Source organism: Arachis stenosperma, chromosome 5 (assembly GCF_014773155.1).
Source record: "Arachis stenosperma cultivar V10309 chromosome 5, arast.V10309.gnm1.PFL2, whole genome shotgun sequence".
NCBI lineage: Eukaryota > Viridiplantae > Streptophyta > Magnoliopsida > Fabales > Fabaceae > Arachis > Arachis stenosperma.
Genome location: NC_080381.1, coordinates 21,121,060 through 21,134,214, shown reverse-complemented (window position 1 = coordinate 21,134,214; position 13,155 = coordinate 21,121,060). Strand labels below are relative to the sequence as shown.

The following is a 13,155-nucleotide window of genomic DNA, read 5'->3' as shown; positions in this document are numbered from 1 at the left end:
AATGTTACGTAAAAGTTTGATTAAAAAAAAAGACTAGGTTTTGCATACAGAAACCGTCCCATAAAATAGATTGATAAGCTAGAATATGGAAAACAATAAAGCTTTACATCCAAGCAAAATACTTAATCAAATCTAACCAAGTTGTTATAACAACTTTTTAAATCGTGCGCCTCTTTCTCCTTTTCCTTTTTCGTTTCTTTCTCCTTCTCCTTCTCCTTCTTTGCTTTCTTCTCCTTCTCCTCCTCATTCTTCTTCTTCTTCTTCTTCTTCCAAATTCACGCATGTAGGTTCTCCTCGTCCTCTTTCTTCTTCTTCTTCTCCAATGTTGCGTCTTCTTTTTTTTTTTGTTATTGTTATCACCAATAACACCAATATTTCACAAACTTCTTTATTAGTTCTAATTTTTTCTGCTGCCATCGTTAAATAATTTTGGTTCATTTGTGTGTTAATTGATATTCATTTGATGTTGTTGATAAGTATTTACCAAATTTTTTATTTCTTAAGTAATTTTGGTTTATTTCTTAGTTTAATGGAGGTTTATTTAGATCTAGAAATAAATTTGATGTGTTTTTGTTTATGATTGAGTCTTTTTTAATTGTTTGTTCAAATCTGAACTAATTTCGATTCATTTATGTGCTAATTGAGGTTCACTTGATGCTGCTGATAAGTATTGATCAAATTTTTTATTTCTTAAGTAATTTCGGTTTATTTTAGTTTAATTGAAGTTCATTTGAATCCACAAATGAATTTGATGTATTTTTGTTGATGATTGAGTTTTTTTTACTGCTTGTTTAAATATGAACCAATTGAATAGAATACAGTGAAATCTAATACAATTGAATAAAGTGATAATGAATAATTTCACTCTTCTTTGCTAAAAAAATTTGTCAATATTTATCAGTAGCATCAAGTCAACCTCAATTAATACAAACACATCGAATTCATTTCTAGATCCAAATAAACCTCAAATAAACTAAGAAATAAACCGAAATTACTTAAGGAATAAAAAACTTAGTCAATACTTATCACTCTCAATTAATACATAAATGAATCGAAATTAATCACAAATGAACTGAAATAAACTAAAAAATAAATCAAAATTATTTAATAATAACACCAGAGAAAATCAGAACCAATAAATATGTTTGCAAAATGTTAGTGTTGTTAGTGATAACGATATCGTGCGAGAAGAAGAAGAGGAACATGCTTGCGAGAAGAAGAATCTTACATGCGCAAATTTAAAAGAAGAAGGAGGAGGAGGAAACGGAGAAAGAGAAAACAAAGACGAATAATGATATGTTTTACGTTATTGAAAACGAACGTGATGTAATGAAAATAATTTTTGTTGAGTTTAGAACAACTTGATTAGACTTGATTGCTAAAAACATTTGGATATGTAACTCGACTGTATTGAAAATATACACTACTTGTTTGTTAGTTTTCTTGGAGTAACGTAGCTATAAAGAAACATTTAGAAAGTTTGACAGCGATAATACTAAGAAAAGAAAGACGGTAACAAGTGGTTGATTAATTTCTTTTAAAACAAGATATGAAGTGTTAGTGTGTTACGGATATCGTTGCCATACTCTGTTAATTCTTGCAGTTGTTGTTGGCTAAAGTAAAATTAAAATCCTAAATTCGATGAACATGAGAGAAGGGTTATTGGAAGATGCAGTTTCAAAATTGCGGAGAATCAGGAAATGCAAATTGTTTTATTAATTAAAAAATGGATTAATAGCAATGATATTTTTGTAAGAGAAATCAAAGCTGGGGATGAAGATCAGATAAGAGGACACTGAACATGAAGGTGTCTCTGCTCTTCCCCTTACGAACGAGATATTTCCTGAGGAGTCCCTCCCTTTGAAAACCGGCCTTCTCCAAGACTCTCTGAGACCCTAAATTTTCAACATCAACCAAAGCTTCAACCCTGTCCAAGTATGGGAACTCGATGAATGCAGCCTTGATAGCTTGCTTTACAGCCTCAGTGACAATCCCTTTGCCCCAGTAGTTGGAACCCAGAACATAGCCAAGTTCCGCCGATTTTTCCCTTGCTTTGTCGAAGGCAGCATACGAGCTCAGAGTAATACAGCCGATGGCACGATCGTTGAGGCATATTGCTCTGCGCCATAGAAAGCTGGCTGCAGCGTTTTCAATGAAGTCAATGCCTTGGTCTTTGCTGGTGTAGGGTTCCCAAGAGCAGAAGTTGGCCACTTTTTCGTCACTGGTCCACACCATGAGATCATCGAGATCAGAAAGCCCAAGGGGTCTAAGAGAGAGTTGGGTCAAATCAATGACTTCTGGTTCGGAAAGACAGAGTTGGGAGAGATCAATGGCATCTGGTTTGGAAGACGCAGAAGCAGCCTCCATCGTGGATAGGTTTAAGTGTTGTGTTGAAATTGGTCAGCAGTGTTGCATATTTAATTATTTATATAGTGTTGGAAATTTGAATAAGGGCTGCTGCTGGCAACCATACTTGACCAAGTCAAGAATATCAAACTATCAAAGTGTTTACAAACATTTTCAAGATAAAAAATATATATAATATATATAACTAACATCAATAGTTAAAAATAATTGAAACATTAATATACTGATATAGGTAAAAAATTTTCAAATATTTATACTTAGTTTTTTTTTTCCCCTAAAGATTATATTTAGCTTGTTGATTGAGCAAATAAAAGTAGTTTTTTTTAACCTTTTTGAATACATTTTTTGCATTATTTTCTTTTTTCAAACAGTTACTTTTCTTTTCATTAAAATTTTTCAATCATGATATATGCTTAAATATCAAGTATTGACATCTATAACATTATATTTTCATTTTCGCGTTAAGGCTTAAGTGACCATGTCAAAGTCAATGTTAGTGCATGTCAGCATGTGGTGCTTCTATGTTCCTTCGGTTTTCTCACTTCATCGTTTAGCATTATGATTTTTTGTTTTAAATAAAATTATATGATAGTAATGTCAGAGTACTTTGAATAAAAGTATTAACTGAAAATGCACGGTTAGAATACTATAATATGCAATGGTCATTTAAATTAGTTTTACTTGAGAAATAAAAATACATTATTTTAATTTTATTTACGTATTTTTGGAGCTTGAGGCAAAATTTTTCCTAGAACATTTTAAACATGATCATAATTAGAATAATTAATAAATAACTTTAGATAGATGGAAACATAAAGATTGCCTAGCCAATGGCATTAATTTAACCGAATACAAAAAGACAAAAATAAATATTGAACATATCATCGAACACTATAGAGCTTCAAGTCTTCAAGACTCAAACTCTTTGTTTTGTAGATTAACATGCAGAGGTAGTTAAAGCTTGAGAGAAGCAAATTCTGAGTGAAGATCATTTGGAAGAAAACTATAAATGGCCACATCTCTGCTTTTGCCCTTAACATACACATAATTCCTAAGAACACCCTCTCTTTGGAAACCAGCTTTCTCCAAAACCCTTTGAGACGCCAAATTCTCATTGTCAGTGAGAGCTTCAAGCCTTTCTACCTGAGGATACATGCTGAATACAATCTTAACAACTTGCTTTAGAACATGTGTAACAATCCCTTTTCCCCAGTACTCTGAAGCCAGAATATATCCGACTTCAGCTACTTTTTCTCTGTATCTATCTCTTTGCAAGCACACAGAAACCGACCCTATTGCTTGATTGTCAAGGCAGATGGCCCTATACCATGAAAATATGTTTGGTATCCCATTGATGAAGTCTATGGCTTCTTCTTTGCTGGTGTATGGCCCCCAAGTACAGAACTCTGTCACCTTTGCATCGCTTGACCACACCATGTGATCTTCCACATCAGAAAGATCCGTTTCTCGAAGAGTGATCCTAGTTAGATCAATACTCTTACTCTCTTCTTTGCAAGAAACCCCTTCACTCATCTTTATGCTTTGAATTGATCTTTCAACTGCTGCTCATATATATGGATAAAAGAGATCATTATGTAACTTAGAAAGAAACAAAAATATTTGCGAGACCCACTACCATACAAAAATTATCTTATTTTACATTCTTTAATTATTATTTATTTTATTTTATATTTTTCAATTATTGATGGAATAATTGAGTAATATCAGATATAATAAGTGTAAAATATAATGATGATCTTATATATATATAAAATTATAGATGTTAAATAAATAATTTTGGTTCGGAAAGAAATCTAGTAGTTGATGTCACTATAGTTGGCTAGTTATGGACAAAGATACCAATAGCCGCCTTAGTTGAATATGTACAAGGAAGCAATTCCACGACAGAATGCTTGATATTTTTTATGAGAGTCATTTAGATAAAGTCTGATAAAGATGTTAAAAATATCTTTTTTTTTTAAATATATTTTAATAATTAAAATTTAATACATATAATTGATTAAATTGTGTTATTTTTATTAAAATTAGACTGGTCAAATTAGTTTTGTCGAAAAACTAATAAATTAAATTTTGAATCAATCTAAATTTTTTTTATAGAAATAACTGAAATATCTCTATTATAAAAAATAACTAAAATATTCTTATTATATATATATATATATATATATATATATATATATATATTAATTTAAAAAACTCAAAATTCTAACTCTATCGCGGCAAAAAAGTAAAGAGTTAGAATTTAGAATTCTCAAAATTAATATATATAATAAGAGTATTTTAGTCATTTTTTATAATAAAAGTATTGTAGTCATTTTATAAAAAAATGACATTAATTTAGATTAATTTACGATTTGACTCACTATTTTTTTAGTCAAATTAAATTATTTGCCTAATTTTGACAAAAATAACACAATTTAACCAATTATATATGTTAAATTTTAATTACTAAAAAACATCTTTAAAAAAAAAAGTTTTATACGTTTTTTTTGTTTACTCAAACTTGGTGATCAAGATCAGTTTATAGAACACAGAAAATGATCGTGTCTCTGCTTTTTCCCTTGCGGAACAAATATTTTCTTAGTACTCCCTCTTTTTGGAAACCTGCCTTCTCCAGCACTCTTTGAGACCCAACATTTTCTGCATCAACTAGAGCTTCAAGCCCCTCTAAGTGTGGAAACTCTCTGAATGCAACCTTCTTCACTTGTTTTACAACATAAGTCATAATCCCTCTGGACTAGTATTTAGAACCTAGAACATATCCAAGTTCCACTGATTTCTCCCTTAATTTATCGGAAGCAGAAGACGAGGTCATAGAGATAAAGCCAATAGCATGGTCATTAAGGCATATTGCTCTGCCCCATAGAAACTCGCATGCTCTATTTTGAATAAAGTCAAGGCCCTGGTCTTTGCTGCTGTAAGTTTCCCAAGTGCAAAACTTGGTTACTTTTTCATCAGTGGTCCACACCATGAGATCATCAACATCAGAGAGCTGAAGGGGGGTCGAAGACTAATTTGTGCTAAATCAACACTCTCTTCTCTGTCTCTCTCCATCATAACTAGCTACTCTTGGTTTGGACTACAGATTTTGGAAGCAGTGTTGGCCTATTTATTAAGTGATGATAATGGAACAAAAGAGAATGCTATCCATAAAGAAAGTTCCAAGAAAGAAGGGTATACTTGGAGTAGCCACCAAGCAACGAAGGAAGTGAAAGGAACAATAAAATTATAACAATACTGCTTTTCGCCATGTTTGACTTGTGATTGATGAAATTATTTTACAAAAGCTAGCGTTATGCTTATGCATATTATGCCGATACCCATGTTTATTGTCATAATATATTTTTACATTATTTAAAGATTAATTAAATAATAAATAAATTAATGTTAAATTTAAAGTATTTTATATTAAAAAATTTAGTAAAATATTTATTTAATAATTTATATATTATTTCATATAATTATTAAACTAAAATATAATACAAATTAAATCATATTTATTGTTTCAAAAATTAAAATTTATTTATTTAAAAAATATAGATTTTTATATTAGAGTGGTACAAATTCATATTTTTTGTTGTTTTTATTATTTTAAAAAAAATTAGAAAAAAATAAATTATGATAAAAATATCAAAAATATAATATAAAATTTTGAATTAACTTTATAATCATGATATATTTAAATGTAATTAATAAAAAATATTGTGCTAAGTTTAAATTTATTTAGAGGAATTTTAAGTAATTGACTAATTGGAATGAGAGATTAAAAAAATGAAATGACAATAAAAAAATCGCATACAACATGTTTTATCAATAATAATAATAATAATAATAATAATAATAATAATAATAATAATAATAATAATAATAATAATAATAATGGTGTTAGTAAATAATATAAGAGTTAATAGTAAAAATCGTTCCTAAAAGATATCTCAATCTTCATTTTTATCTTCGAAAGATAAAATTAATCAAATTCGTCTTCGAAAAATAACTAACCTAGTTGCGTTAGTCCTAAAGGATGCAACAAGAAGCTATGTAGCAAGTGCTGGTTTCTTAACAGAGAAAATTGAGAGTAGAAATAGAGGGTAATGGAAAAATATTTCACATTACTTTTTACACTAGAATCAAATACACGTATCACACACATATATATATATACCCTGACTCCAACTCAGTCTTCTCACTCTTATCCCTTATACCCCCCTCAAACTGAGGTATGGACATGAGAATACCCTCAGTTTGTGTTTGAATCTGTCAAATAAGTGTTGGGATAATGGCTTAGTCAAGCAATCGGCAACTTGATTAGGAGATGGAATATGTGCCACAAAAAGAGATTTCTGATTGACTAGATCTCTAAGAAAATGAAGATCCAACTCTAAGTGCTTGCATCTACTATGCAGTATGGGATTAGCAGCTAGAAGACAAGCACTTTGATTATCGCAGTAGATAGTAGGCGGTAGGATGTGGTATATGTAATTCACTCAAGAGTTGCTAGACTAAATTGATTTCAGTTTGGGTTGCACACATAGCTTGGTATTCGGCTTCTGTACTACTTCTACTGACCTTTGTCTGCTTACTACTCTTCCATGATATTAGGTTATTACCCAGGTAAACACAAAATCCAGTGATGGACTTTCGATCCTCCAAGTCACCTCCCCAATCAGAGTCTGCAAATACAGGAATCCTGAAATTAGTGGATTTGGTAAAAACAATTCCATGTTCTACTGTACCTTGCACATAACGAAGTATACACTTCACACTTTTTCAATGTTTAAGGGTTGAATCATGAGTAAATTGAGACACTCAGTTCACTGCAAAAGTAATATCTGGTCTGGTCATCGTTAAGTACTGTAAGACTCCAACTATAGATCTGTACTTTGTTGGATTTTCAAATGGTTCTGAATCAGAGGAGTAGAGTTTGAATCTGTCGACATTGGTGTTGGCAAAGGCTTTGAATTATTCATTCCAACCTTGAGTAATAGTTCCTTGGCATACTTCATTTGAGATATTAGAAGATCTCCATGGGGAAGATAAGTAGCTTCAAGACCTAAAAAATAGTTGAATCTGCCAAGATCTTTTAAACACAAATTTTTCATGTAATTGAGATATTGAAGTTTTAATTTCCTGTGAATTATTCCCTGTGACTATAATGTCATCTACATATACTAACAAATAAGTCACATTAGAAGAATTGTGTCTAAAAAATAATGACACATCTGATTTAGTACTTTTAAACCCAAACTTGTAGAGAGTATCTGCTAAGGTCTTGAACCAAGCTCTAGGTGCTTGTTTCAAGCCATATATAGCTTTATTTAACTTACAAACTAATGAACTGTTATAATGAACATACCATTGAGGCTGAACCATGTAGACATTCTCTTCAAGTGTGCCATTTAAGAAGGCATTGTCAAAATCAAATTACCTTAATGGCCACCCCAGAGAAACTGCAATGGTTAATACAACTCTTACTATGGTTCTGGACTTTACTATGAGTTTGTGTGTTTTTCTGTGATTTCAGGTAAATTCTGGCTGAAATTGAGGGACTTGAGCAAAACTCTGAAAAAGGCTGACAAAAGGACTGCTGATGCTGTTGGAATCTGACCTCCCTGCACTCGAAATGGATTTTCTGGAGCTATAAAACTCCAATTGGCGCGCTCTCAACGGCGTTGGAAAGTAAACATCCAGGGCTTTCCAGCAATATATAATAGTCCATACTTTATTCGGAAATTGACGACGCAACTTGGCGTTGAACGCCAAGTACATGCTGCTATCTGGAGTTAAACGCCAGAAAAACGTCATGATCCGGAGTTGAACGCCCAAAACACGTCATAACTCGGAGTTCAACTCCAAGAGAAGCCTCAGCTCGTGGATTGAACAAGCTCAGCCCAAACATACACCAAGTGGGCCCCGGAAGTGGATTTATGCATCAATTACTTACTCATGTAAACCCTAGGAGCTAGTTTATTATAAATAGAACATTTAACTATTGTATTAGATATCTTGATCTTTGATCATTCGGTCTTGTGACCACATGGGGGCTGGCCATTCGGCCATGCCTGAACCTTTTACTTATGTATTTTCAACGGTGGAATTTCTGCACACCATAGATTAAGGGTGTGGAGCTCTGCTGTACCTCAAGTATTAATGCAATTCTATTTTCTTTCATTCAATTCTCTCTTATTCTTATTCCAAGATATTCATTCGCACCCAAGAACATGATGAAGGTGATGATTATGTGACGCTCATCACCATTCTCACCTATGAACGCATGTGATTGACAACCACTTCCGTTCTACATGCAACAGAGCTTGAATGTGTATCTCTTAGATTCCCCAACAGAATCTTCGTGGTATAAGCTAGATAGATGGAGGCATTCATGAGGATCCGAAAAGTCTAACCTTGTCTGTGGTATTTCGAGTAGGATCCTGGGAGTCCGGAAAGTCTAACCTTGTCTGTGGTATTCCGAGTAGGATTCCGGTAATGAATGACTGTGACGTGCTTCAGACTTGCAAGTGCTGGGCGTGATGACAAATGCAAAAGAATCAAGGGATTCTATTCCAGTAGGAGCGGGAACCAACCAGTGATTAGCCGTGCTGTGACAGAGCGCGTGAGCGTAGTTTTCACTGCGAGGATGGGATGTAGCCTTCGGTCAGGTGATGCCTCCAGACGATTAGCCATGCGAGTGACAGCCGCAGAGGACCATTTTCCCGTGAGGATAGAAAGTAGCCATCGTCGAACGGTGAACCCCTATACACAGCTTGCCATGGAAAGGAGTAAGAAGGATTGAGTTGAAGCAGTAGGAGAGCAGGCGTCCTTGAGCCATACAGTATCTCCATTCGCTTATCTGAAATTCCCACCAATGAATCTGCATAAGTATTCTATCCCTTTTATTATTTCTATTTTATTATTTCTATTTTCGAAACCATAAGCAAATTTAATCTGCCTGACTGAGATTTACAAGGTGACCATAGCTTGCTTCATACCAACAATCTCTGTGGGATCGACCCTTACTCATGTAAGGTTTATTACTTGGACGACCCAGTACACTTGCTGGTTAGTTGAACGGAGTTGTGAAAACAACCGATGCCATAATAAGGATTTCATACAAAAACAAAAGAACATGGATCACAATTTCGTCCACCACGGACCCACCAGCCTAGCTTGATACCTAAGAATCTCTCCATTTTGATTTTTCTTGATTGCAAAGACCCATTTGCTTCCTATTACTATTGCATTAGCTGGTAATTTTGTAAGAGTCCAGGTATTACACCTCTCTATAGCCTAAATTTCTGCATCCATTGCTCTCTTCCAATGAGGGAAGTTAAGGGCCTGCTTAACTGTAATTGGTATACTGTAAACAAGATCAACCACTTGTGTGTTGAAGGCTTTTGGCTTGTGTATTCCAAATTTGACCCTTGTCATCATGGAATGGGTGTTTATAGGTGTAATGGAAGGTAAACCTCTCTCTAAGCCACTAACAGGGATAGGTGAATGAGGTTGCGGCAGAGGTGGGGGGTCTGATGTTTGTGAAATTGAAGGTCTGATGTGAAAAGGGGAATCATTAGAGGTGGTGTTTGGTGGTTCTGACAGGACAGAGGATGCTAGAGAGAGGGATTTTCTGTAGAAGAGGGTGAGGATAAGGGTATTTATATTTCAAACTTAGTGGATTCAGGAATATAATCTTGTGTATCTACAGTAGACTTGATTCCAGAATTAGAAAACATAGAATGATAGGGGGAATAAAGTTTTAATAAAGCTAACATGCCTTGCAAGGTAAACCTTACTATTCTTTGTCATGCATTTATGACCTTTATGATTAGGATCATAGCTAAGAAAAAGATAAATCTCATATCTATAGTCAAATTTAACATTTTTATATGGTCTTAAGAAAGGAAAGCATGCACATCCAAATACTTTAAAGAAAGTGAAATCTGGTGTATGGTGAAATAAAGTTTCATAAGGACTTTTATTTTGCAACACACTAGTGGGTAATCGATTAATGATTTAAATAGATGTAATAAACGCATCTTTCCAATCCAAAATTCCATAGGAAGAGATGTTGTAGCTAATAGGGAAAGTCCAATTTCTATAATATGTCTATGCTTCCTTTAATTTCGACACTACCTTGTTGGTGATGTGTGTAAGGGCATGACATTCTATGTTAGATACCCTCAGTAACAAGAAAGCTAGTAAAAGGTTTAGAAAGAAACTCACCTCCCTTGTCAGTTTGTAGGGATTTAATATTGTGACCAGTTTGTTTTTCCATCAGTTTCTTGTAATTTTGAAAGGCTAATAAAGTTTGAGATTTATTATGTAAAAGAAAATAACAGTAAATTTTGAAAAACCATCTACAAAACAAGCATAATATTTATAACCATTTCGGGAAGTCACAGGGGATGGTCCCCATAGATCAGCAAAAGCACACTGCAATGGTGCACTATACAGAGTTTTAGTTTGGTTTAAAATACAATCTATGCATCTTTGCCAAAGGACAAATTTCACACTCATATTGTAAAGAAGATGCAGAATTTGTAATAGGAATGGAGCATTTATTCATGATGGTAAGCACAGTTTTCATGGCACAATGGCCAAGTATTTTGTACCATAGAACAACTATTCGCAATATATTGAGTATTGAAAGCAGTGAAATTAGAATTGTTGGTGACAGTAGAATTACAAAGAGCTGAATTGAAGTTGTCTAAACCAGGAACAACACTATGATGAAAATTAGAATTACAGCTTAAAGCAGTGTCCTGAGTATTAGACTTAGGAACTCTGAGAGTGTCAAAGGAGTAAACTCCATTTCTAGCTATGCCCTGTAGGAGAAAGTCCCTGGTAGCCTGATCATGGATAACACAAAAATCAGGTCAAAATTCAAAGAAAATCCCATTTTCAGCTGCAAACCTGGACACACTTAGCAAATTCTGGGTAATTTGAGGGATATGAAGCAAATTTTTTAAACAGAAAGAGATATTAGCATATTTATCATAAAGGATAGAGGAGCCAGAATTCTTGATGGCAATATACCTGTACCATTACCTACAAAGACTTGATTTGCACCTGTGTTGCTCACAGAAGAAGAAAGAAGATTTGAAAGGTCTGGTGTGAGATGGTGGCTGGCACCAGAATCTGCAAGCCAGGATGCATCACTCAATGATGAGGATGGGGCAGTAAGAAAGGCTGTTGGTTGGTGGAAATTCGCGGGGGGAGGTGGTGGGTGCGCATTGATGTATGGAATTTGAGGTGTCGTAAAAGGGTTTCCAGAATTGGGATTGAACGAATGGTCGAATCTGTGGTAGCAGTTCCACACCACATGCCCTAATCTTCCACAAAGTTGGCACTGCACTCTTAAATTGTTGTTATTGAAGCCAAAACGTCCACCACCATGGCCATTTCTGCCTCCACGGCCGCGTCGATTGGCGGTGGCACGGTTGTAATCAAAGCCCGATGGAGAAGTTTGAACATAATGAGCAGTTGGCATACCAATGTTAGGTTTTTTGAAGCACTCAAGCATCTCTTCATGCGAAAGGAGAAATGCTTCAACCTCAACAACTCGGAAAGATCCTTTCTTTGCTGTGACAGATGAGATGTATACGGCATAATCTTCAGAAAGACCATCAATGATAGCTTGAAGTTGATCATCCTCTGGTACTTCATATCCCATAGCAAACAAGGAATCCACAATTTTGCGAATTTAGGCAAGGTACTCAATTGCTGGACCAGTCTTCTTGCAGGATCGTAGTAGACTCTTGAGGCTTTGTACACGCGCAGAGGAGGAAGCTTGGAAGTATTCATCTATTTGTTTCCAAACATCAGAAAATTTGGATAGATGAATGATTTTATTCTTGAAGGGGTTTGTCATCGAAGCTACCAGCCAGGTTGTATGTGAGGGTTCTATCACGCTGGCGCCAATTCTTGAACTCTTCTGATTCAGTGAGTATTTTCTTGGTGGCATCTGATGTGAATTATTCTGGAACCTTTGATGGATCAAGGTGGGTTTCGAAACCCAAACTTTCAATGGTAAGAAGTCCAAGATATCTCCAAGTTGAGTAATTGTCTTCATTGAGTTTTTCAGCAATGGGTGAGAAGGTCTTCTTTGTTGAATCTGATAGCATGATTTCCATTGTGGATCTAATGATGAAATGGTGGCTCTTGATACCTGACAAACCCCAATTTGAGGGTTTGTCTTGTATTGAATTTAGAGTATTTTGATAAACTTTTGTCACATTTAGCCTATAAATTAGCATGGTTTTGTTATCTCTCCCGTATTTGTGCCTAAGTGTAAAAACATGCTTTTTAAGCCTTATTTTGATGGATTCCAGTTCCTCTTTGATTCCATAAGATGCCTTGATGTGTTTGCTAGTAATTCCAGGATTGAAATAGGCTAAGCATGGATCAAAGAAAGCAAGGAAGGAAGCATGCAAGTGGAGAGAAGCACAAAAAGCCAAAGAGTTGATTTCGGCCAAGCACGCGTACGCGCACAAGGCGCTCGCGCGCACATTGCGAAATTGGCCAGGGACGCGCACGCGTCGATGATCGCACATGACTTCATTAAGGCAACACGTGCCTGGCGATTTTGGAAGGTTTTCAGCAACCAACTTTGGCGCCAAAATGCATAAAAGAGCCAAGGATTGAAGGGGATTAACATACATTCACATCCATAGACTAATATTAGATAGATAGTTCTAGTTAGAGTTAGTTTCTAGAGAGAGAAGCTCTCACTTCTCTCTAGAATTAGGATTAGGATTAGGTTTAGTTCTTAGA

The 13,155-nt window shown here is 34.6% G+C and overlaps 2 protein-coding genes and 1 pseudogene across 3 annotated transcripts; all 3 read right to left on the bottom strand.

Annotated features, from left to right (window-relative positions):
• Positions 1 to 1,683: 1,683 nt before the first annotated feature.
• LOC130981078 (uncharacterized) lies at positions 1,684 to 2,415 on the bottom strand. The gene has a single exon (XM_057904712.1). The coding sequence runs from the start codon at positions 2,365 to 2,367 to the stop codon at positions 1,762 to 1,764; it is 606 nt and encodes a 201-aa protein (XP_057760695.1). The 5' UTR covers positions 2,368 to 2,415; the 3' UTR covers positions 1,684 to 1,761.
• Positions 2,416 to 3,174: 759 nt separating this feature from the next.
• Positions 3,175 to 5,228, bottom strand: LOC130981079 (uncharacterized). 2 transcript variants are annotated; one of them, XM_057904714.1, is made up of 2 exons: positions 4,997 to 5,228; positions 3,175 to 3,929 (listed from the first exon to the last, which is right to left on the bottom strand). In XM_057904714.1, the coding sequence occupies exon 2, from the start codon at positions 3,898 to 3,900 to the stop codon at positions 3,322 to 3,324; it is 579 nt and encodes a 192-aa protein (XP_057760697.1). In that variant the 5' UTR covers positions 3,901 to 3,929; positions 4,997 to 5,228; the 3' UTR covers positions 3,175 to 3,321. The 2 variants fall into 2 exon arrangements, with proteins under 2 accessions (XP_057760697.1, XP_057760696.1); XM_057904713.1 differs by having other exon boundaries at positions 4,871 to 5,104.
• LOC130981080 (uncharacterized) lies at positions 4,142 to 5,445 on the bottom strand (annotated as a pseudogene).
• Positions 5,446 to 13,155: the final 7,710 nt, after the last annotated feature.